This window comes from Xenopus laevis, chromosome 8L, assembly GCF_017654675.1.
Source record: "Xenopus laevis strain J_2021 chromosome 8L, Xenopus_laevis_v10.1, whole genome shotgun sequence".
NCBI lineage: Eukaryota > Metazoa > Chordata > Amphibia > Anura > Pipidae > Xenopus > Xenopus laevis.
The window spans coordinates 112,912,919-112,938,691 of record NC_054385.1 but is presented as its reverse complement, the minus strand read 5'-3'; the positions used below and the strand labels follow the sequence as shown (position 1 = coordinate 112,938,691).

At 39.2% G+C, this 25,773-nt stretch overlaps 1 protein-coding gene across 20 annotated transcripts in view; it reads left to right on the top strand.

Annotated features, from left to right (window-relative positions):
- Positions 1-4,268: 4,268 nt before the first annotated feature.
- gphn.L (gephyrin L homeolog) overlaps positions 4,269-25,773 on the top strand; it is a 216,335-nt gene continuing 194,830 nt past the window's right edge. For 19 of the 20 annotated variants that reach the window (XM_018229289.2, XM_018229287.2, XM_018229286.2 and 16 more), the window contains exon 1: positions 4,303-4,614. In XM_018229289.2, the coding sequence (XP_018084778.1) occupies positions 4,446-4,614 (169 nt within the window). In that variant the 5' untranslated portion in view covers positions 4,303-4,445. 20 annotated transcript variants of the gene reach the window in all.

Sequence of the window (25,773 nt, the reverse complement as noted above, 5' to 3'; positions counted from 1 at the left end):
TCCAATCTAGCCTTTCTATTGTTGATGCTTATGAGTGGCTTGAACCTTGCAGTGCACCCTCTGTATTTACTTTCATGCAGTCTTCTCTTTATGGTAGACTTGGATATCGATACGCCTACCTCCTGGAGAGTGTTGTTCACTTGTTTGGCTGTTGTGAAGGGGTTTCTCTTCACCATGGCAATGATTCTGAGATCATCCACCACTGTTGTCTTCCATGGACGTCCAGGTGTTTTTGTGTTGCTGAGTTCACCAGTGATTTCTTTCTATCTCAGGATGTACCAAACTGTAGATTTTGCCACTCCTAATATTGTAGCAATTTCTCAGATGAGTTTTTTCTGTATTTGCAGCTTATGGATGGCTTGTTTCACCTGCATAGAGAGCTCTTTTGACCGCATGTTGTCTGTTCACAGCAAAATCCTCCACATACAAGCCCCCCCCCCCATCAAATGAACTCCAGGGCTTTTATCTGCTTCATTGATAATGACGTAACAAAGGCATTGCCCACACCTGCCCATGAAATAGCCTTTCAGTCAATGGTCCAATTGCTTCTGAGCCCCTGAAATGAAGTGATTGTGTTAAAAAAAGACTTTAGTTCCTCACATTTTTATGCAATCTTTTTGTTCAACCCACTGAAATAAAGCCGAAAGTCTGCAGTTCAACTGCATCTGAGTTGTTTCATTTAAAATTCATTGTGGTAATGTACAGAACCAAAATTAGAAAATATTTGTCTCTGTCCAAATATTTATGGACCTAACTGTATATAAAGATCCAAATTATGGAAAGATCCGTTATCTGGAAAACCCCAGATCCCAAACATTCTGGATCACAGGTCTAACATAACATTATTCAAATACTATAACCATAACAGAATTTCAGGCATTAGCTACAGCATTTATTATGTCCTACTTTACCTTGCCCAATAGCTAATTTACTATGTCCTACTTTACCTTGCCCAAGCCTAATTTTCCCTGGGTCTGAGGAAAAGAATATGTGACTCTTGCAGTTGTTTAATATGAAAGATTTGTTTTAAGATTGGAGCAGCTTTTTTTCTTTAGGATTTAATTGGCACATATTACTCCCATAGCTGATTAAATCTGATTATATCAAACGTTCTGTAAAATTTGACTGGGAACCAAAGTGGGCTGTTCAGGCTTGTACAAAGAGTTGTACGGAGTAGCATTAGACAGAACAGGTTCTGCCTTATTGGCAGCATTGGGCAATGCTTGTTCAACAAGTGTACAATGGTTTGGCACTGATACCACAGTAAACTTAATGCGATGTTGACCTACTTGTCAAAATATAGAAAACATGTCAACATTCACTAAAACAGATGCCGAAGCTTTCTGAGAGAAGTAGCACTGAATATTGCACTTGGCAGGTGGTAAAGGCTTATAGTGCATCATAAAGAAATGCAAGGCTAGATGGGGATACCCTTCTCTAAAGAAATGTGTTTTCTGAGATGATTGAAAGACTGGGAGAAAGTCTGATGGAATGTGAATGCCAATCCACAGAAGGGGCCCAGCCCAGTCCAGAATGCATGTATTTGAAGAGGGAATAGGTGAGTAGTTGAGGAGTAGTTTGTTAGAAGAACCTACCAAGTGGTGTGGTGAGTAGTTGTAGAGAAGTTCAGAGATTTAGGCTGGGCAGAGTTGTGAACTGCTTTAAACATCAGGGTCAGAAGCTTTAATTATTCCTGAAGGGTGACAGAAGCAAGTGTAGGGCATGGCAGAGTGGCATAGCAGGGGAAGGGTGGTTGGTCTTAGAAAAGTTCAATTGCGGTAGTGCTGGGATAGTGAAATAAAAATGGCAGACAAATGAGAAGAGACCAAACTTAAAAGATCACATATGAGAATAGAAAAGGACAGATATGTTTATCATAGTATCCAGGGGTTATTTACTAAAATCTGAATTTATCTCATTGTTCCAATGAAAAAAGCTAGACCAAACTCCCATGCATACGATTTTTTTCTGGCTTTTCCCCCAAAAAGCTCCCTTTTTCCTGGAAACGCCAAAAAAGTTGGGTTTTCAGTCTAAACCCACTGAAGACCACGATAACTTCAATTTGGGATAGGTGCATTTCCCATTGACTTATACAGGACCTAGACAGGTCTGAGATGGCAGATTTTCAGATTCTGGCTTTTTACAGCATCGGGGTATAATAAATAAATCTCGAAAGATTCAATTTTTTTTTCTCGAAAAATTAGATTTTTACCCCATAAAGCACTGGATTAAGGGGCACGTCCCCGAAACGTTTGCTGGGATCTCATTAATAAAAGAAGCTTTTTTCAAAAGAATGTTTGCAGAAGCAGTATGTGGAGTGTGCCTATGTTCTATTTTGTTTGGAATCTAAGAAGGCTTTTTGTTTGCAGCAGGGCCTACGTGGAGCACCTCCAATGAGTTATAAAGTTTTTGTTCACAGGAAACAAGTCTTTGCGGGGAATGAGTTTAAAAGTTTGGTTTTACCCCAAAAAGCCAGACCAGAAAAATTTGAGGTCTAATACAGGAAACCATATGAATTGACTCATTGTCTAAGGAAGGAAGTATACACATAGAATAATGTGGACCTTAAAGGGCACCTGTTGGGTAAAAATGTTATCCCCAACCAAAGGTGTGGGCTAATAGAGCCCGCATTCCGGTTGGGGATAACAGTAGTTTTTTAAAAAAAAAAAAAAAAGCCCCCCCGCCAGCACTAGGCTACCATCACGGGGAGGGAGCTCTTGGTGCGAGCAGCCATATCCGGCTGGAAGATTGTATTGACCAGTGTCAAAAGCTGAAGAAAGTAAGAAAGAAGCAATGAAATGTGATGGTTTTTGGCTTTTGCAGATAGCAGGTTATCAGGTTAGAGCAGTTTCTGGGGAATGCCATGGCTAAAATGTAAAATAGGTGATATCCTCCTTATTTCTGTATTAGGATCCTTCGTACAGAGTAGAGTATCAGTCAAACCTTCCCAACTTTATAAGTCAATAACAAATTTCACTCTGGAGAACCTGTTGATCATGCAGTCATCTGTTTATTTCATAGTACGCAGCATGTTTCAGATTGAAAGATCCTTTGTCAGGTGCTCGTATAGTGATGAAGGATCTTTGGATCTGAAATATATTGTGCACTATGTAATAAATAGATAACTGCATGATCGACCGGTTCTCCAGAATGCCATGGCTGAGCAAAGAGATGGCACCAAGGTTACCCAAACTGGAGACTTTTCTCACAATATGGGCAACTGGTAAATGTTTCAAGAGAGAATGGAATATGGTCAGTTGCTATGAAATGATTAAACACTTGGGTTACATCTTTGATTAAAGGATAAGCTCATTCTGGGCCTAAGGCTCCTCTCTGGAACAAAAAAAATGTACGTCAGTGGTTGTTTCTAAGGAAGCGCAAGCTTGGGTTTGCACAGTATACTTAAATTGCATGACCCATGAGTTCCCCTGGATCTAGGTGTTTAACAATTAGGTTAATGGAGGGGCACTTTGGAGCGTTTTGCTGTTTTCAAGTTGGAAATCACACCAGTGGCAAACTGCTGGAATTTTCTCATGTGCCATTGTCCTTTAACAGATGTTGGGTATGTCTCCCTGCTAATCCAATTGGAAGTGCACATGTACAATGTGCCACGGTTCCCTTGATGGAAAATGGGGAAGAATCTAGGGTTGCCACCTTTTCTGGAAAAAAATACCGGCATTCCTATAATCCCTAACATTGGGATCAACCATCATTTTTTACTGGCCAGGCCGGTAATATACGTGTCACGGTTCCCTTGTTGGCAAAATGGGGTTGAATCTGATGGAAAGGGAGATTGAAAGGAGAATGGAATATAAGGGGGAAAGGAACAGTAGAAAAATCACTGATGGTAAAGGTTAGAGGGGATACACAAAATAAAAAAACAGGATGGAATGGGAGGGACAAGTATTTAAAAGGGTAAGAAAAAGAAAATGGGGGAAGGGGGGTTGAGAGAAATGGAGGAAGGTGTAGAAACTAAAGTGGAAAAGCAAAAAGAAAAAGACTAGAGGCTAAAATAAATGAAAAAGCCGGCTTGGGATAGCAGCTATATGGGCCTGCCTGGCATACCTATCTACAAGTAAATATGTATGACTGCTAATGCTAACAGAGATTGATATCATGAATAAGTACAATCCAAGCTGCAGCCTGTGCTGGTGTATCACTCTATACAAAGGCTGGAGAGCTCGGATTTGTAATACTACCACAGATCTTCATTTCCCTGCTGCTGAACTACAACTCCCACGATCCCCAAGGAAACATAGGCTGTACCTAACTGTCACAATGCTCCAGTAAGAGCTGTAGAGCCACAGGTGGGAGATCCCTGCAGCAAGGAGCCTGAGATAGAGAAGGCGTTCTCGCATTGTCATATCGGCGGTGCGCTGCTCACGCCTGGCTGCCTCCCGCCTCCCCTCTACTCAGCTGTCTCCGTCTCCTCACGGCCTGGGTGGATGCGCTCGGCGCTCGGCTCGGCCCCCTGGCTCCCCACTCTCCCCAGCCCAGGGCTTCTCCAGCTCGGTTCGCGGCCGGTGACAGCGGCTCCGGCGGAAAGGAAGATGGCGACCGAGGGCATGATCCTCACCAATCACGATCATCAAATCCGCGTCGGTGTCCTGACAGGTAAAATAAAAGCCCCGGTTCTTCTGTCCCCGATGCTTGGCCCTTCCGTGTAATGTCCCCCCCCCGCACTCACCCCCACCAGCCCTGGCTGTCACTGGCACAGGGATCTCTACAAAATGGCACCTGTGTGACTAGCAGGACATCACTGTCCCAAGAGCTCATGGACACGTCCGTCCCCTCAGTATTAGTATTATTAGTATTATTATTACTCCTGCTGCCCGAGGCTCGCTGTACTGTAGCGGCTAATAGCCCGTATCCCACCCCTGCAGCCCCTGACACACAAATACCCCATTCATCCTATTTCTATCGGCCAATTTCATATCAGCCCCCAATTTCTCTCTGTGCCCCCCCCACCCTGCACCTTGTGTGTCACAAATAGCAATTACCCATTAGATTGTCCATTTAAACTGTCACTCTCCTACCGACCAATGCTGCCCTGGCTTCTATGTCCTCAGCTCCCCTATTAACCCCATGTCCCTTCATTCCCCCCCATGTCCCTTCATTCCCCCCCATGTCCCTTCATTCCCCCAATCTACAGCCAACCCAGCTCCCCTTTATTCCCCCATGTCCCTTTATTCCCCCCATGTCCCTTTATTCCCCCCATGTCCCTTTATTCCCCCATGTCCCTTTATTCCCCCATGTCCCTTTATTCCCCCCATGTCCCTTTATTCCACCATGTCCATTTATTCCCCCCATGTCCCTTTATTCCCCCCATGTCCCTTTATTCCCTCCCCATGTCCCTTCATTCCCCTATCTACAGCCAACTCAGCTCCCCTATTAACCCCATGTCCATTCATTCCCCCCCATGTCCATTCATTCCCCCCATGTCCATTCATTCCCCCCATCCACAGCCAACCCAGCTCCCTTTATTCCCCCCCATGTCCCTTTATTCCCCCCCATGTCCCTTTATTCCCCCCATGTCCCTTTATTCCCCCCATGTCCCTTTATTCCCCCCCCATGTCCCTTCCCCCCCCATGTCCCTTGATTCCCCCCCATGTCCCTTGATTCCCCCCATGTCCCTTGATTCCCCCCCATGTCCCTTGATTCCCCCCCATGTCCCTTGATTCCCCCCATGTCCCTTTATTCCCCCCCATGTCCCTTTATTCCCCCCCATGTCCCTTTATTCCCCCCCATGTCCCTTGATTCCCCCCATGTCCCTTGATTCCCCCCCATGTCCCTTTATTCCCCCCATGTCCCTTTATTCCCCCCATGTCCCTTTATCCCCCCCATGTCCCTTTATCCCCCCATGTCCCTTCATCCCCCCCATGTCCCTTCATTCCCCCCATGTCCCTTCATTCCCCCCATCTACAGCCAACCCAGCTCCCCGATTAATCCTAATCCCCCCATCTACAGACAACCCAGTTACCGATTAATCCTAATCCCCCATCTACAGTCAACCCAGCTCCCCGATTAATCCTAATCCCCCCATCTACAGTCAACCCAGCTCCCCTATTAATCCTAATCCCCCCATCTACAGCCAACCCAACTCCCCATTTTCACCCACCCCTCTGCCCCTAATTTCACTTAAATTACAACCAAGCCCAGGTACATCAAGTCAGCTGTACCTGGGCTCTTATGATTGCCTGATATTATCTGATTATATCCAAATGCAGTGTACTGGTTTATTGACTGCAATTGCTTTATCCATTTCTAACAAATTACGCTCCAGTCTGCAGCCCTCTAGCTGGGATGGAAGTACAATTCTTAGCAGCATTTAGAAGGGGGGGGATGCAGGGAGTTGCAGTTGAGCCCCAGCTGGCGGGTTGCATGCAGATTGGCCATCTCTAAGCTGTTTTGTCTGTGTATCTGATCTCTCGCCACTGTTGGATGCTTATTGGGCATTTTGGATCCCATACAGATAAGCCACCTCTCCATTGTCTGTACAGCTTCTGCATTTTTATGGAATCTGTAATTAGGCTGGATTGTATATATATACGTGTGTGATGTGCACAGGAAATAAATGTATTTCTTGCAGTGGGAAATGCAATGCATTTGTAGATATATAATATGTTGAATGGCTGCAATCTTTCCATACATATGCCTCTGTTCTCCTCCTGTGTTCTAATCCTTCCTCGGGTGCTTTGGCTGATTTCACCTCTTTGGTGACAGGGAGGTATACAGTAGCGTTGCAATGCTTATGGAGCTCTGTGGTGCCCTGAAGGGGTTAAGTACTCCAGTGCATATTTATAGTTTGCTGCTTGTATAGAACCTTACACAATGAAATGGCTCTGTGTTGTCTGCCTCCTACTGAAAATGATTTGCTTACATATATAGCCGTGTGGTTAGTAATTAAACGTAATCCCTATGCCCAAATCTGTCACTTCACCTGAAATAATATTTTATCTCTCCCTACTGCCATACCAGTTTCTTGCTGTGTGATATTCCGTTTAGCTGCCAGAATAACAACAGAGAAACTCTCAGGCTTATGCTCTGCTATAATCCCTTTACTTTGCATTCTGCTTGTATCTGCTGCCTCTCTTGCTTGCAATCAGTCTATTTAAATATTTTAGTGTTAATCCCCCAGTTACTCATGTCTGTGGTTTGTATGTGTGTGACTGTGCTGTGTATATCTGTGTGCCATTTTTATTTTTGTATATGCCTTTCCTTTATATATATATATATATATATATATATATATATATATATATATATATATATATATATGTGTGTGTTTGTATGTATATGCCTGTGCTTTATTTCTATACTGTATGTGTGCGTGCCTGTGTTTTATTTTTATATGTGCCTGTGCTGTGTATGTCTGTGTTTGTATGTGTGTGCCTTTGCCATGTATAACTGTGTTTGTATGTGCATTCCTGTTTATTGTATTTATGTGTCTGAGTTTGTATGTGTGTGTCTGTATTTTGTTTGTATATGCATTCTTGCCTTTTATATGTGTGTGTTTGTGTATATATGCCTGTTATCGTGAATACATGCATACCTGTAGTTTTTTTTACTGTATGTGTGTGTATGGTTGTATTTGATGGTTGTGTGTTTGAGTTTCTTTTGCTCTCACACACACCACGACTGGGGGTGGGCAGATTTGGGGGGGAATCCACCCATGGAGATTAGATAAGGATTGCAGTCATTTGCAAAAAGCATGATCCCGAGTTATCAGTGCTGCAAGCACAACGTGGCCGCTGCAGTGGGAATGTGCAGGAGCAATGTTATCAGTGTGATCCCACGGCAAATGTCTGTGTGCTCTTTGCCTTTTACGAACCTTTGATTAAAGTGTTTAATAAAGGCTCCGAGAAGCTGCAGCGTGTGATTGATGGCGGTATCACTGGTTATTTTTATCTTCACACAGCTCTGACTTTGCCTGTCTCTGTGTTTAGTCATAAATTGGCCGCCCCTTCCCTTTTTATTTTAATCTGTATTATTCTTCCCTGTGCCTTTATATCACCATTTGTTTGTTCACTTTTTAACAGGCAGCTGGTGTATCCGAAACGTCAGTCTGTACTGATGAAATGGCCTAATTGTTTCTACATAAGACCTGTGAGTGCAGATCTTTTTGGCTTGTGAGATATATATATATATATATATATATATATATATATATATATATATATATATACATATACATATACATACACACACACACACATATGTGTATGTATATGCATATATGTATGTATATGTGTGTGTATATATATATATATATATATATATATATATATATACATATATGTATACATATATATGTGTGTATATATATAATATGTATACATATATATGTGTATATATATATATATATATATATATATATATATATATATATATATATATATATATATATATATATATATACACACATACCTGGAATCTTCTGCTTCCCTAGGCTTATTTGCAATGGATGAAATACATACACTTCTATCTGAAAAATACATCTAGAAATGACTGCCCCTTTAACGTAGATCAAAAGCAAGCGCTCACCCTCCTCCATCCTTCCTCTGCCTCTAGATCTCATTTTTTTCTCCCTCTTCGTGATTTTTTTTTTTTCTATGGGAGGTCTTGGAGTTTCGAGCTCAGTGACGTACAAAAGGCAGAAAAGCCTGAAATGAAAGATCTGGATATAATATTTGGAGCTTAATGGCAGAAAATCTGCAATGTAAGGGGATTCCATTCAATGCAACAAATGCTGTTTGTTATCTGCGGGGAAAGAGAGGGAGGCTGAACATGCAAGCATCCTTAATAGATAGCCATAAATATAGAGTACAGTTTGTCATCTTGCAGGCAGCATTAGAATGCAGATTTTATAGAGTAGAATGCAGATATTGCAGCTGATCCTGCCTTCCCTGTGCTGCTAGCAATGCAGTTAACATATTTTCTGGATTTTTTTTTTTTTGTGGGCATTATGGAGGTTTTGGTTTTTCTTTTCAGCAATCCATTGTAGGAATATGAAAGGGTAAAGTATAGTGTCTTTATATACTGGGAATTCCCTCTACCCCCCTCCTCCCTCTCTACTCTGGTTTGGAGCTGTTCTTCTGTCGTGGTGCTGAATGCAAGCAGAGCAGAAATAAATTGCTGCTTGCAAAACTCCATTGTAGAAACTAGCGTTTCTCTAGTAAGGATTTCTGTACTGCATGCATGCACTGACCCTAAGTGGAAAGGGTGCAGTGCTGGTTTTTATTCAATTCAATCACTTGTGGGAAAGTTACAGATCCCAGCAGCAGCCGCCTCTCCTTTATGAGATATGCAATGTCTTGTATAGTAGATTTAAAATACACGAAAGGCTTTATGTAGTACAGGTATGGGATATGTTATCCTGAAACCCGTTATCCAGAAAATTCGGAATTGCGGAAAGCCCATCTCGCTTAGACTCCATCATAATCAAATAATCCAAATTTTTTGAAAATGATTTTCTCTGTAATAATAAAACAGTACCTTGTACTTGATCCCAATAATTAACTCTTATTGGAGGCAAAACCAGCCTATTGGGTTTATTTAGTGTTTACATGATTTTCTTTTAGTCTTAAGGTGTGAAGACCCAAATTACGGAAAGATTCGTTATCTGGAAAGCCCCAGGTCCCACGCATTCTGGATAATAGGTCCCATAACTGTAGTGTGCCTTAGTGGTTTAAGTCAGTAGCAACAACTGACTTGCGCCAAGTGAATTACCTGCTAATGGCGTTATTAACACGCTGCTCTGCAACCGTTACAAGGAGAGGAAAAAAAAAAACCATGGGCTGCAAGTTGCATGAAATTGACAATTTCTTCCTTATTGGTAGAGAAGAATTTATTGCCCTTTAATTATGTTGGAATTCTGGAGGGGGGGAAGCTGCATTATGGGCAAAAAACTTGGAAAATTGCACATAGATTTTGAACTTTGCACTGTATCAAGTGGGCCCTACTGTATATTTGTACATGAAATTAAATGTTGTCATTAAAGATCATGTGTTGCAAGAAACAGATACAGTACAGGAGAATAAAAATCACACTGACCTCCGGCGTTGGCTGTATTTTAAAACACACCCAGGGTTTAAATATTCCTAAATGGTATTGCCGCCATGGGAATTATAGACAAAGGCTACTTTTTTTTTTTTTTTTTTAAAGCTGATGAATTAATTACATTTAGCATTTGTGATAAATGAGCCCTTTTCACCCCAGATGTTTGCCCCCATGCTCATTCATTTTGCAGAGCTGTTCAATAATGGCAGGCTCTTCAAATAACCAAGGGCAAAAGTCATGGCTCTTTCTAATAGGTTCAATTTAGAAAACAAATCGGTTTGAAAAAGTAATACGTATGCATTTTCAAAAAAAATCACATTATATTGCATATATCCTTTTAAAAATTACTTTATATGTGCTTGAGGTCGTTCACAGTGCTAAGAGAATATGGCAGCAAGATGCTACTCAAGGTGACAGTGTTACTATATTTAGTATCCTATATTTAAAAGAATTGTGTATGCCCTTATGTATTTATGTTCAGACTGTCACGTTTTTATGCTCACACATATTGGTGACTATATGACTTACATTCATGTCAAGAAAAGCAGTTCAGCCATGTTATATCCCAAGCCTCCCCCCCATACAGCAACATTCAAGAAACATGACTGCATGAAGGACATATATGTATATAGGCTATGCTGAGAGAAGGAATATGTTGCTTTTCCATTAAGGGGAAACTTCAACATAAACTACAATAATTTGCAACTCAGATGAACATGCATTGAGATGGTTCTGTTTACACTTTTTAGTTGGCAGTTCCACTGACTTTTCTTGAGGCTGTGGTTTTTGCATGTATGGCTTCATTTATATTACAAGGATATATTTCTTTAATTGCCATTATTGAAACCTCCATATTACTGGGTAGGCCATCTCCCATAGACTACATTTTAATGAAATAATTCCGGATTTAAAACAAATTTCCCTTTTCTCTGTAATAATAAACTACTATGTTGTACTTGATCCCAACTAAGATTAACTTTTAGTATGTTATGGAATTGCCAATTCTATTGGTTTTCATTATTTATTTTTTATAGTTTTTAAATTATTTGCCTTCTTCTTTGACTCTTTCCATCTAAAAACAAATACTCTGTAAGACTATTGTTATTATTACTTTTTATTACTCATTTTTCTATTCATACCCTCTCCTATTCATAGTCCAGTCTCTTATTCAAATCAATACATGGTTGCTACGGTAATTTGGACCATAGCAACCAGATTGTGTTGATTGCAAACCGGAGAGCTACTGAATAAAAAGCGAAATAATGCAAAAACCACAAATAATAAAAAATGAAAACCAATTGCAAAATGTCTCAGAATATCACTCTCTACATCATACTAAAAGATAATTTAAAGATGAACAACTCTTTTAATCCAATCCAATCTTATTGGATTTGTTTAATGTTAAAACGATCTTTTAGGTATGGAGATCCAAATTACAGAAAGATCCCTTATCCGGCAAACCTCAGGTCCCACTACTCACAAATTAACTTCTCTGTGAGGTATGATAGATACTTTCCATTCCCAAGTTTTCTGCATAAACTCAGCCACGCTGTGTATGAATGTCTTCACTATCAGTTAAGATGTAAGCTCTTTGGGGCATGGGCTCCTCCCACTTTTTCTCATTAAAGAAATGCTTTTATATGATTGTATTATTCCATTTTACATGATGGTGATTTGAGGCACTGTGTATGTTTATGCTTCTATACAAATAACCTGTGTAATCAGGAAGGAAAAATCTGAATGCCACCAGAAGCGTACCCACAAAAGAGTTAAAATAGCATTAGTTACCCTTTAGCTTTATTTGTGAAATTCTTTTATTTAGGCCCCATGGTCATTAATATTTTGTTACTGCTTTATTTGTTCTATTTTTGGCAAACAGACATCTGCATGCAGCTTTAATTCATGCACTCAGGCCTGATTCTTAAATGGAAAGACACTTTGGATCACATGCTAAGAGTGTTTTATTTTTTTTTTAAAAAACTCCTTATGAATCCTTATGTAAATTGGCAACCTGTACCAAATCCGCTGATACTTTCCCCATCATATGGTGTTTCTTGGATCCTATTAGACAAGGAGCTTAGTCTACCGGTGTCAGTGCAGATTTTTCAAAGTCTGAATTGATTTCCTTGGTAAAATTGTGCTTTTCACATTTAGAAAATCTTTTCCCGACATTCTGTTTCTTTTCATAACTTTTTTTCCCCAGAATACAACTCATTTTTCATGCTGTGGGAAATTCTACAGGAATGTATTTTAACTTAATACAGGTACATCTGCTAAGAAAGAATGGAAATATGGGACATTTTTACTACAAGTTTTACGACCTGTAATACATCATGTTCAGGACCTGGGGTTTTCCAGATAAGGGATCTTTCCATAATTTGGATCTTCATACCTTAAGTCTACTAACATTTAAGGGCAGATTTATCAAGGGTCGAATTTCAAGGGTTAAAACCCCTCGAATTCGACCCTCGAAGTAAAATCATTCGAATATCGAATTAGAAGGATTTTAGCGCCAAAGGTTAGATTGAATGATCGAATAAAAATAGTTCGATCGAACGATAAAATCCTTTGAATCGAATGATTCGAACGATTTTAATTAATCGATCGGATGATTTCTATTCGATCAAAAAAAAAAACTTAGAAAAGTGCTCTGGAAGGTCCCCATAGGCTAACATTGCACTTCAGTAGCTTTAATGTGGCGAAGTATGAAGTCGAAGTTTTTTTTAAAGAGACAGTACTTAGATTATCGAATAGTCGAACGATTTTTATTCGAATCATTCGATTCGATCGAATTTGATCGAATTTTACCAATTCGATGGTACCCAAAAAAAATACTTTGAAATTCGAATATTTTTGCATTCGAATTATTCACTCGAGCTTAGTAAATATGCCCCTAAATGAACCCAAAAGACTGGTTACCTTTCAATAAGGATTAATTATATCTTAGTTTGGATCAAGTACACAGTGTTGTATTATTACTACAGAGAAAAAAGGAAATCGTTTTTTATAACCTGCATTATTTAACTATGATGCAGTCTATGGAAGACAGCCTTTCCATAAATCGGAGCTTTCTGGATAACGGGTTTATGGATTACAGATCCCATACCTGTAGTGATAAAATATGAAAAGAGTGAAAATCTTCATAGTTATATGAAAAGAATGTGGGGCCCCAGTGGATTAAAGTGCAGGTATAGGATCCGTTATCTGTAAACCCATATTCCAGAAAACTACAAATTACTGGAAGGCCATCTCCCATAGAAGACTCCACTTTAATCAAATAATTCAAATTCAATTAAAAATGATTTATTTTTCCTCTGTATATAATTAATCCTTATTGCAGGTAAAACCATCTTCTTGGGTTTAATGAATTTTTAAATGATTTTTTTTGTGGACTTAGAGTATAGAGATCCAAATGATGGAAAGATCCCTTATGCAGAAAACCCCAGGTCCGAGCATTCTGGATAACAGCTGCCAAACCTGTATAAATAAATATTTGAATGTGCCCATGAAATAGTTGTAAGCAATTTGTGCTCTTGCCTCAGAAGGTACGTTATTTCCTTTCTGGCAATGAGACAGCAGCCCTGCCTTGATTTTTAACAGATATTTAAATAATACAGTCAGTTTCAGAGGAAGTGTCCTATAAGTGTAGAGGCACACAATGCTATTTGGGGGAGATTAGTCGCCCAGTGACAAATCGCCTCTTCTTCGGGTGAATAATCTCCCCGCAATACCTTCCCGCCGTCTAGACTCTAAATTGCCGGTGGGATGGCATTCAGAGCACTTTGTTTTTCCGAAGACGTCTGACGTTTCCTAGTGAGGCAACTTCGGAAAACAAAGCGCTCCGAGTGTCACCCTGCCAGCGACTTACGTTTTAGCCGATGGGAAGGCATAGCGGGGAGATTAGTCGCTCGAAGAAGAGACGATTTGTTGCTGGTCGACTAATCTCCCCCAAATAGCATAGTTTGCCTCTACCATACGGCTCATGTCAGGACTGATTCGCTGTTATCTGAAAGGCTTATTCTGCAGATAATTTAATTAGAACGGTAGGTCATATAATACAGCTTAACTGCACCAAAGCAAACAAAACCACTGAACTTTTGAAATAAATTCATGATTAAAATAGAAACTGAGGCAGACAATATCCTAGCCTTGTTTAATCTTGTCTACAAAATAGGATAAAAACGGGGTAAATATGCCTTTTAACATGAAAATACATTTGTTGTAAGGCTTCCGCATGTGTGATGTGTCATGTTTTGGTCTGGCTTTTCTTATGTTTTGCACAAGATACAAGTTGCTTTTTCTCCCACACAGTGATATTTGCAATAGTCATAGATCTGCCACTTTGTGACTGAAGTCGCTTGTGACTGCAGACATACTGGTTGCTGACTGGGAAACACTCCACTGTCGTCAGTCATAAAGTATGTGCCTCCACTTATTTGCCATGATCAGCATCCAGATCTACCATGAGTTATGGAGTTATTTTAGCAGCGCTTCCCATTTCATAGATATCAAGATCAATTGTGTCTGTTTAACAGGTCTGATATATAATGCACCTAGGGGCAGATTTATTAATGTTCGAGTTGTGTTTTCCACGAAAAATGAGAGTTTTCAAGGTTATTTTAGAGTCAAAAATTTGAGTAACAAAAAACTTGAATTTTGAATTTTTCCTGATTTATTCCACCCCGACCCTACAAATAGCTTGAATCCAAAAATACACCATCTAAAACCTGTAGAAGTCAGTGGCAGAGGTTCCTTGTACCATTTGAAGATGTTAATAGCCTTCATGATTTTAGTTTTTTGTGGAGGGTGTTCGCTGGAAAACTCAATCCATTCGAGCGATTCGAGTTTTTTTTTGCGAATTGATCGAGTTTTTGGGTTGTTGAACCGAACTTGCTGATTCAAGCTTTTCCTTAAATTAGGAACCATTTAAGTTGTGAGTTCATTCGATGTCTAAAAAAACTCTAAAATTCACCTTTGATAAACAATCCTCTTAGGGGCCCATTTACTTAGCTCGAGTGAAGAAATAGATGAAAAAAAAACCTTCCAATTTTTTTTTGCCTTCTTTGACCATCGACTACAACTTTGAATTGAACGATTTGAACTAAAAATCGTTCGACTATTCAACCATTCGATAGTCGAAGTACTGTCTCTTTAAGAAAAAACTTCGACCCCTTAATTCGCCACCTAAAAGCTACCGAAGTCAATGTTAGCCTATGGGGAAGGTCCCCATAGCTTCTTAAGTATTTTTTGGTCGAAGAAAAATCGTTCGATCAATGGATTAAAATCCTTCGAATTGAACGATTCGAAGGATTTAATTGTTCAATCAAACGAATAGCGCTAAATCCTTCGATATTCGAAGTCGAAGGATTTAACTTCGACAGCCGAATATCGAGGGTTAATTAACCCTCGATATTCGACCTTAAGTAAATTTGCCCCTTAGTGTTATAAATAACATGTAAGTTACACATCACACAAGATTTCCCTAACCATGTACTGTAGTACGACTGCTTTAATTGAAGTCAAGGAACTCCTCAGTGAATTTTGATAGCAGGTATTGGACCTGTTATCCAGAATGCTGAGGACCCAAGGCTGTCTGTATAATGGATCTTTTCGTAAATTTGGATCTTCATAGTCTAAAAGAAAATCATATAAAAATTAAATAAACCCAATAGGCTGGTTTTGCTTCCGATAAGGATTAATTATATCTTATTTGGTACAAGGTACTGTTTTATTATTACAGAGAAAATCATTTTTAAAAACGTGGCCTTTTCATAATTCAGAGCTTTCTGGATAATGGGTTTCCAGATAACGGATCCCATACCTGTATCTTTAATGGGGATACCAACTCAAAAACAGTTTTGTGCATAATTAAAGAATACATAATTCTAAGCAACTTTCCAGATTTTACAGATTTTCACTGTTATGGTCAGTTACTTTTACATTTAATTGCAGTTGAAAACAGTGTTTATAGTCGCTGGTTCTGACTCCTGAAACAATGTAGCAGAAGCAGCTTATTAACAGACCTGGAGAAGAACTGATTTATGTTACATTATGATAAACATATATTGCTTCCACAAGCACAAGAATAGAGATTACAACTGCTGACCTTGTTCCCTGGTTCAGTGCTGCTCTTCACTAAAAAATTCACTGGCCCAGGGTATACTCTTAACAGCTGTGGTACCCACGGATGATGGAACTGACCGATATGAGATTTCAATTCCTAATTGCTGGGACATGAAAGTATTTGTGTTTTTTGAGTTATTTAGCTTTTTATTCAGCAGCTTTCCAGTTTGCAATTTCAGCAATCTGGTTGCTAGGGTCCAAATTACCCCAGCAACCATGCCTTGATTTGAACAAGAAACCGGAATATGAATAGGAGAGGCCTGAATAGAAAGATGAGTAATAAAAAGTAGCAATAACAATACATCGTTAGTCTTACAAAGCATTTGCTTTTTTTAGATGGGGTTAGTGACCCCCCCCCCATTTAAAAGTTGGAATAAAATCTGAAGAAAAGGGCAAATAATTCAAAAACTATATATATATATATATATATATATATATATATATATATATATATATATATATATATATATATATAAAATAAATTATGACGGCCAATTGAAAAGTTGCTTAGAAAAGGCCATTTTAGAATATACTAAAAGTTAACTGAAAGGTGAACCACTTCTTTAAGCTGCATTTGTCTATTTGTCCCTTTCTGCACTGCTGGTTCTGATTTGTGAAGCAATGTAGCAGACGTATGATCTCCTCCAGCCAACACCCCAATAGTCCACTCAGCTAGCCTCTGCTTCAGCTGGTAGGTGTAGAAGGGGAGAGCAACATGTTGGTTGTTTCTGCTCCGGTTACACAAAATAAAGTGCATGTAACATTAAGGTGTGATTCAGAGGGGCTTGGAATTGCTGGAAGTGTGAACATGTATGGCTAATATTGAGAGCGACTGCACATAAATATATTCCCAGAAGGAAAACGCTGGGAGCCCAAGGCCTTGTGATTTGTCACCTGCAGTCTTGGCACATCAGAAGCATAAATAAGAGTGTTGTGGCACATCGTGCAAGCTCAGTGTTTACCGGGAGTAGTCGCATGATTAAGAGGTGCGAGAGAGGCTTTGACTGCATGTCAACACACAACTGCTGGAGTTTACCAAGTGGCCTGACAAAAAAGCCCATGCTGTATATTACAGCTGCAACTGGTTGGGACACTTTTCTTCAGTTGACTAAGGCACAACTTTGGGTACTATTATTTCAAATATAAATATAATGCAGACCGATTCAGCACATTAACCCATATGTAACATTTTACACAATGATATCAAATTTAATTCTTAGCCGTTTTTCTGCGGTACAGGCATGGGATCCACTATCCGGAAACCAGTTATCCAGAAAGTTCCGAATTACGGAAAGGCCACTTCCCATAGACTCCATATTATCCAAATAATCCAAATTTTTAAAAATGATTTCCTTTTTCTCTGTAATAATAAAACAGTGCCTTATACTTAATCCAAGCTAAGATATAACTATAATAATCCTTATTGGAATTAATTATTTAAATAATTTTCTAGTAGACTTAAGGCATGAAGATCCAACTGACAGAAAGATCCGTGAAACCCCAGGTCCCGAGCATTCTGGATAACAGGTTTCATACATTAATTAAAAATATTTGGTTGATTTTAAGTTATTTGTAAGTGCATTTGCTGTTGAAAGCAGTATCTGCATTTCTCTTGCTATTCATTGCATTGCCCTGTATTACTGTATTAAAACAATTTTGCAAGACTCCATTACCCACAATCAACGGTGAGCGTTTTTTTTTTACTAGGATTCGCCGCAATAAAACGCATAGACTCCAATACACTCAAGAAAAGATGCTCACCCATTGACTTCAATGTGTTTTGTGCCTTTTTGCTAATTATTCGGTGAAGCAAAATGGGGCAGATTCGCTCATCACTGGCCATAATGCATTGTAATTCTCCTTCTTACGGGTCTTTGAATGACATGCAAAGCATTGTGGGAATTGCAGTCTTGGCTTGCGAATAGCTGGAGGGTAGCTGCCCCCAGCCCACCCTTCATGAGTACAGAGGTGCTTAATTCAGGCAGCACTGTGTTAATGGGGGGAAAAGCAGAGCAAAGCCCTGATTGCAGTGCACCCATGTTTTGCATTTTGCACCCTTCCCTGCACTTTGTAAATAAGCTTTCCAAGGTGGGCATCTATGGAAAAAAGTTTTATTTTTATTTTGTTACTCCCAAATAGCAGAACTGATATGCAGTCATTTCTGCAGGAATCCCTGTTTTAAAAGCAATTTACTTTGGCTGTGGAGGTAACCTCTAAGGGATAAATAGTATGAACTTACGCTAGTTTAGAATTTGCTGTTTATTGGGTTTGTGCTATAGACCGTATGCTTGTGAGCAGTTCCTAAGTACGGGACACCAGGGAAAGGGTACCTGTCAGTTGGTTGGGGAACATGAGTCTGACAGTTGGTTGCACCAATAAATAGGTAACTTAAGTAATCGTATTATATTGTTTTCTGCTATCTCATATGGAATCTTTAGAAGTACTGTATAGCCTAAATGGCTATTATTATTCTAACCTGTGCTGCCAAAATGGGGATTTCCAATTTTAAAATGAAATCATAAAGTTACCCCCCATTAATTTGAATAACTGGCAAATAAAACATAAGGGGTAATTTGCCATGATTTACAACCTCTTTGGATTGTAAAATCTAACATGTATGGCCCATTTATCCTATTTTATGCTCTGTATAAGTGACCGTACACTCTAAGCTCAGCAGGGTTGGACAACCTTTTCCTGCTATGCCCACCTAAGGTGGACCATATTGGTTTTAAGGGCCAGGCCACACTGAGCGTTTTGGGGAGTTTTGGCCGCCTGGCAATCAATAGCCTCGTTTTTGCCCGAAGTTTCCTCGTAAGGCAACTTCGGAAAACGAACCGCCGCGTGTGATTAGCGCCGGCATTTTTTCGTTTTAGCCGGCACAGAGTCAGGGAAGGCATTGTGGGGAGATTGGTAGCCTTTAAAAACTAGGCAATTAGTTGCTGGGCAAACAAATCTCCCCAAAACGCCCAGTGTGGACTTACCCTTAAAGGGATCCTGTCATTGGAAAACGTGTTTTTTTTTCAAAACACATCAGTTAATAGTGCTACTCCAGCAGAATTCTGCACTGAAATCCATTTCTCAAAAGAACAAACAGATTTTTTTATATTCAATTTTGAAATCTGACATGGGGCTAGACATTTTGTCAATTTCCCAGCTGCCCCTGGTCATGTGACTTGTGCCTGCACTTTAGGAGAAAAATGCTTTCTGGCAGGCTGCTGTTTTTCCTTCTCAATGTAACTGAAGAAGTCTCAGTGGGACATGGGTTTTTACTATTAAGTGTTGTTCTTAGATCTACCAGGGAGCGGTTATCTTGTGTTAGGGAGCTGTTATCTAGTTACCTTCCTATGGTTCTTTTGTTTGGCTGCTGGGGGGGGGGGGGGGGAAAGGGAGGGGGTGATATCACTCCAACTTGCAGTACAGCAGTAAAGAGTGATTAAAGTTTATCAGAACACAAGTCACATGACTTGGGGCAGCTGGGAAATTCACAATATGTCTAGCCCCATGTCAGATTTCAAAATTGAATATAAAAAAAATCTGTTTTCTCTTTTGAGAAATGGATTTCAGTGCAGAATTCTGCTGGAGCAGCACTATTAACTGATTCATTTTGATTTTTTTTTCCCATGACAGTATCCCTTTAAGGGGTTGTTCACCTTCAAACATGTTTTTCAGTTTAGTTGGTTTCAGATAGTTCACCAGAAATAAAGACTTTTTCCAATTACTTTCTATTTTCTATTTGTCACCTTCTGAAGAAGCTCTGAGAGGGGGGTCGCAGACTCTTTAGCTGTTCTAAATTGATACATTTAGTTGATACATTTGTTATCCTTGTACCTGCTGAGCAGAATCCCTGAGTTTCATTAAAGGCAGCTAATAGAACTGATACAATAGTTGCTAATGTTTCACAGATCTTGCTGAGATACTAATTGTATCAACTAAATGTACAGTAGCAAATTGTAACAGCTTAGAATGCTCCTGGATCACTGAGCTGCCAGATTCAAACACCAGATACAGGAGCATTAACGTTTTTGGGAAAATGGTAAAAAATAAAAGATGGAAAGCCATTGAAAAAAGTATTTGTTTATGAAGAACAATCTGAAAACAACTGAACTGTGAAAGTGTTTCCAAGGTGAGCCACCCCTTTAATCAGATTGTCTTCATCAGGGGTAGCAGAGAGTGCAAGGACCTGCCACCAGAAGAGCCGACACTGGGGCAGGATGCAAAGTGCCTGTTATCGTTTTCCCCCATTTTTTATACTTTGCACCCTGTCCCTGCATCAATAAATGATCCCTATAGTCCTTAGTGGACTGAGTTAAATCACTACAAACTATTGCTGCTCATCCCGTGCTTGTGTTATCATCCTAGAAGGATATTAAGCATCTGTTCATTTATACAGATCCCCATATCAGTTACATAGTGGCTTGTTAAAGGGGACCTGTCACCTTAAGAAATAATTCCAAATCCTATGTTATGATGTTAGTGAAACCAAATAAACTTCACTTACGTTATATAAAGTATTTAAATCTTGTTCTTTTAGTCTTGGAATTCACATCACATAGGCAGGCACCATTTTGTGGACACTGTTATTAAGGCAAGCTCTGCATTATGCCAAAATATTGTTTATACACCAGAATGTGGCACCTGATGCCCATGTTTATGCACCGGTTATGCAATTATATGGTAAGGAGGGAGGAGGAATGTGAAGAATGCAGTGACATTTAGGAAGTGCAGAATGGAAAGTGAAAGTAATTGCTTGCTCCGCCTCTATGCCCAAGAGGAGGCGCAAGAATTATATGATTGATAGATGAGATTTTAAGAGTTTATAACAGGTATGGATGTTTTAATAAAAAAAGAATTTGGGTTTCATGTTTAATTTGCAAAGGATTTTTATTATTCAGCTTTTTATGTGTGGATGACAGGTCAGCTTTAAGTATTTCGGCGGGGGGGTTAAATATCGCCGTCCATGTTACCTGCACACCGAACAGTAAAGTAGAAACAGTAGGAAACCTATGGGATAGGGCATGGGGAATTACGGGAAAAATAATTGCATCTAGCCAAGATACAGTAAAAACAACTTTTTAGACCCAGGTAAACATCCCCATGTTAATATTTCCATTTGAAGGAGGTTAGTTGGCCTTTATAATGCATATATTGCTGTTGTATTGAGACATTGGTTCTGCTCTTTATGTTTATCCATGTGATAATGTTTCTGAACTCACTGTGAGATACTTTCCCCAGCTGTAATTAGTCTGCAAAGGGCAAGCCAAAACTTGTAATCCATTAGTTTGTCTTTATCTGTATTTTGCACAGCAGCTGTTTATCTCCAGGGAAATGTTAGGTGATGCCTTTTTAACCCCGGCGCCCAGGGGATTCATAAACCAAAATGGGGGACTTTTTAGCCTGAGAGATTGCTGTGTTCTGCAGGGAATCCCAGTCGCCAGTGCCTGTGTGCTAGAATACATTCCAATAGTGCTTTAGAGAAAAGTATGGAGTCTCTTGGTAGCCATTTAAGGTATTGTATTTACTCTTGCTGTTTTTGAACTAGCATTAAATTAAAGGAACACCATCAGTTTTTGAATATGTTAAATGAAGGAAGAAAATGACTGCAAAAAAAAAATTAAAAAAGGAATATCGGCTCAAATCTAAATTAGTTATGGAGGTACAATGCAATCTAAACCTCTCATATTAGGAAACATGTTACTAAAGTAGTGAAGCTCTTGAATGTGAAGGTTGTCTCTGTCTATGTTAGTTGAGATCAGGTCATCAGGGGCCAGGTCTGGGGCTTATAAAGAGGGCGGGGCTACAGTAGGAGAGCTTACAATTGGGAGGGCAAGAGGCTTTTTGGAGTTACTCATTTGCATTTCTGATGCATGGGGGGAAGTAAAGCTGCTAGATATAATGCATGAAAGTCAGAAATATGCATGGCATGTAAATGATATTAAAGGATGCAAATGGCAACCAAGGGGTATATTTATCAAAGAAGTTGAAGTTAATAGTGAAGTTCCGCCACTCTCCATTCATTTCTATGGAATTTTTATAGGCGTATTTATCAAAGGGTGAACTTTCACTTCATAGGTTTCACTCTCCATTCATTTCTATGGAATTTTTATAGGCGTATTTATCAAAGGGTGAACTTTCACTTCACCCATTGATAAATACGCCTTTCAAAATCCCATAGCAATGAATTGAGAGCTGCGGAATTTCACTCTAGTGGCGGAACTTCACTCTTTGATAAATTTACCCCTTAGACTAGATTACCTGTAAATATACATTCTGTTATCCTACCTGCAGCTGACTGAGGGCCATGGAATTGATGGCTCTGGTAATCATAAGCCTAACCTTAAAGATTCAATTTTCTTTTGACGTTCTTTGATTTGTGCACCCATTTGGACTGCAGGTCTGGAACCATTAAATGGGAGGGCTTGTTCACCTTTGAGTTAACTTTTAGTATGATGGAGAGAGTGATGATCTCTCTCAATGAGAATTTGCAATTGGTTTTTATTTATTGTTATTATGAAAAGTTGCTTAGAATTGGCCATTCTGTAATATAGTAAAAGTTAAAGGAAAACTATACCCCCCATACAATGTAGATCTCTTTAAAAAGATATTGCATAAAACAGCTCATATGTTAAACCCTGCTTTGTGTAAATAATCCATTTTCATAATGATATACTTTTTTTGTAGAATGTGCCATTGGGTAATCATAAATCAAAAACTGCCATTTTAAAAAAATAAGGGCAGCCCCCTAGGATCATAGGTTTCACGGTGCACACATACATACCATACTTGTTAGGTCACATGAGCCACTTAACAGACACGGTTCTGTCTTTTGCTTCCGCACTTCTTCCTGTTACAGTTAGAGCTGTAGTATTTCTGGTCAGGTGATCTCTGAGGCAGCACACAGATCATCACAAAATGTTTATTATTTACTTAAATATATATTCCAGTTTGAAAAGATTCTTTAATATACCACTTAACATGATGTAAATCTGTTGCTCAAGAATTCATTTTGGGGGTATAGTTTTCCTTTAACATACAGATGAACCACTCCTTTAATTTAATGATTTTTAAACTTACAAAAGATTGTGTTTGCAGTAGTCTGTCAGAATTTACCCACTGTATATGCAGTTGCTAGTTTTGTATAAGTAGAGGCAAGCAATAACTCCCGTCCCACTAACACATTTAAATGAAAATATGAAAAGACAATTTTTTTTGTAATTGTAATGATTTTTTTGCAAATTATTTCCTTTTTCTCTGTAATAATAAAACAACACTTTGTAGTTGTTTCCAGCTAAAATATAATTAATCCCAAATGGAGGTAAAACAATCCTATTCAGTTTATGCTTCAGATCAACCGCCCTGGAATTCAGGAAAAATGTGCATTATTGGAAAAAAACACTCAAAATTGCACTTAGCTCACTGCACTTGCAGTCATAAATGATCCATTAAATCTCCATGTGTGGTATTATATTCAGAAATGATTTGACTTGCGATTGTCTGGAATTACAGGTGCACACAAGTTGCCGGATAACGGATCCCATACCTGTATATTTTTATATTCATTTTCTTAAGGATTCCTTTTGGTGGAGGGGATTACACAACAAACATGGAGTTGATTTAAAGTGGACCTGTCACCCAGACATAAAAATCTGTATAATAAAAGTCCTTTTAAAATTAAGCAATAAATCCAAAATCTTTTTTATGTAAGCATTCATAGCTGTTGTAAACTCATTTAAAAATCTCAGCTGTCAATCAAATACTGCCTGTCCTCCTAGAGGCAGGGCAGGCAATTGCTTTTACTTTCCATTCAGCACTTCCTAGATGTTACTGCACTCCCCACTTTCCCCCTGTTCTCTTCACCATTTAATTGTGTAGCCAGTGCATGGGGATGGGCATCAGGTCCCCCATTCAGGTGCACAAAAAAGATTTTGAGTTGATGCAAGGCTTACCTTAAAACACACAAAATGCCTCCTGTCTGCTGGCTATAATTATGAGTTTCCAGACAGAAGGGAACACGATTCAAATACTTTTTACAGTTATAAATTAAAGTTTATTTTGCTTGACTAACATTATAAAATAGGATTTGGAATAATTTTTTTGGGTGATGGATTCCCTTTAACAACATAGGCGCTAAATTGCACCAGCGCGGTTACCCTTAAAAACTGTTATGTCTGCTGCCTTCTTCCTAGTAGTCTTAATTATGCATATCGCTGTATGTCAGACAGTTTAGGTGTCGGTAAAGCCGCTACCCAGTCCAGTTCATCAGTCCAGTTTCTCATCTTGATTAGTAGCACTGCTGGTTTTTAGTTTCTGGATAGGGATTACCAAAGGTAAACTAATGTTCTCCCCACTGACTGGAGCAGTCCCATAATATCTGAATAAATGCATTAACTATAAAAGCACTACAGGGATATATCATTATTCCCTTTGACACACCAAGGCGTAATGGTGCACTTAGCATGGCAGCTCCCGCTCTCCTTATCTCCAGAATACACATCCCTGTGCATTGTTTGCAGTCAGCTTCTGCTAGAACAAAAGGATGGTTGCCATAAAGCCACATTGCAATAAAAAAATAATATACGTTTTTGGCATACAAACGCCAAGTAATTTTACCATGTTTTTTTCTGTTAATTCCTATTCCTTTGTAGGTAGAAAGATTTGATTTATTTATGTTTTTCATTTTGCAATTTTGTATCTAGCTACAGTGCAACTGAACAAAAGATATTGTTTTTCTTTCATATGGAATGGAAGTTACAGTGGGTCTTGTTTAATTAAAATAATATATCCGCCTTTTATTTGCAATACTATATTTTTCTGCAGAATTGCAATTTTCAGCATGTTATTGCGGCTTTATGTAAGGGCAAGCAAACCTTTTGGCTTCCAAAGCATGCATCGTGGTTACGGCAGATCTGAGTGATGCTCTCTCGGTGGAGTAATTAATCACACTTGTCAGCATGCATTGGAACATATGGGATAATCAGGGAGATGGGCACTTCATATTTTCCTATGGATCAGAGGTTGTCTCATGATTACTGAATAACCATGTGTTTAATGCTTTAGCCTCACTTTCCAGTCCCTTCATATTATGACAGGGAATGTTAAGGTCTGTATCAAAGAATGTTACAAGGCCATTGGCATGACAATATCAAAAGGCTTAGGTGTTGCCTCTTCAAACTAAAATGCTAAAAGAATAAACTGTAACTTTAGGGGAAAAAGGGCCATGGGCACTAATCAGTAATGTGTTATTGAACAGTCAGAAATTATCCATTTAAGCAATTCTGGATCACTGATGGGAAATACAAAGTTTGTTTTAAGCAGTAAAATCCCACTCCAAAAGCCTTTTCCAAGGTAGCTTTCCTTTTTAGAAGAGAATCTTCAAGCAGGGACAAGCAATGTCTATACCTTTAAGGGTTTGCAAATCTGGCACTACCTATGCATAGTGTTTTTGTGTACCAGGGTGTGTAAGGGAGGTACTTACATGCGACTCCCTTGGCTTGGAAATCCCAGTAGCTGCTTGGACCACCTGTTGGACTTACCAGTCTCTTCATTGTTGGTTGATGCTCCACCTCCGTCCCAAACTCTACAAAGTACCGCTGA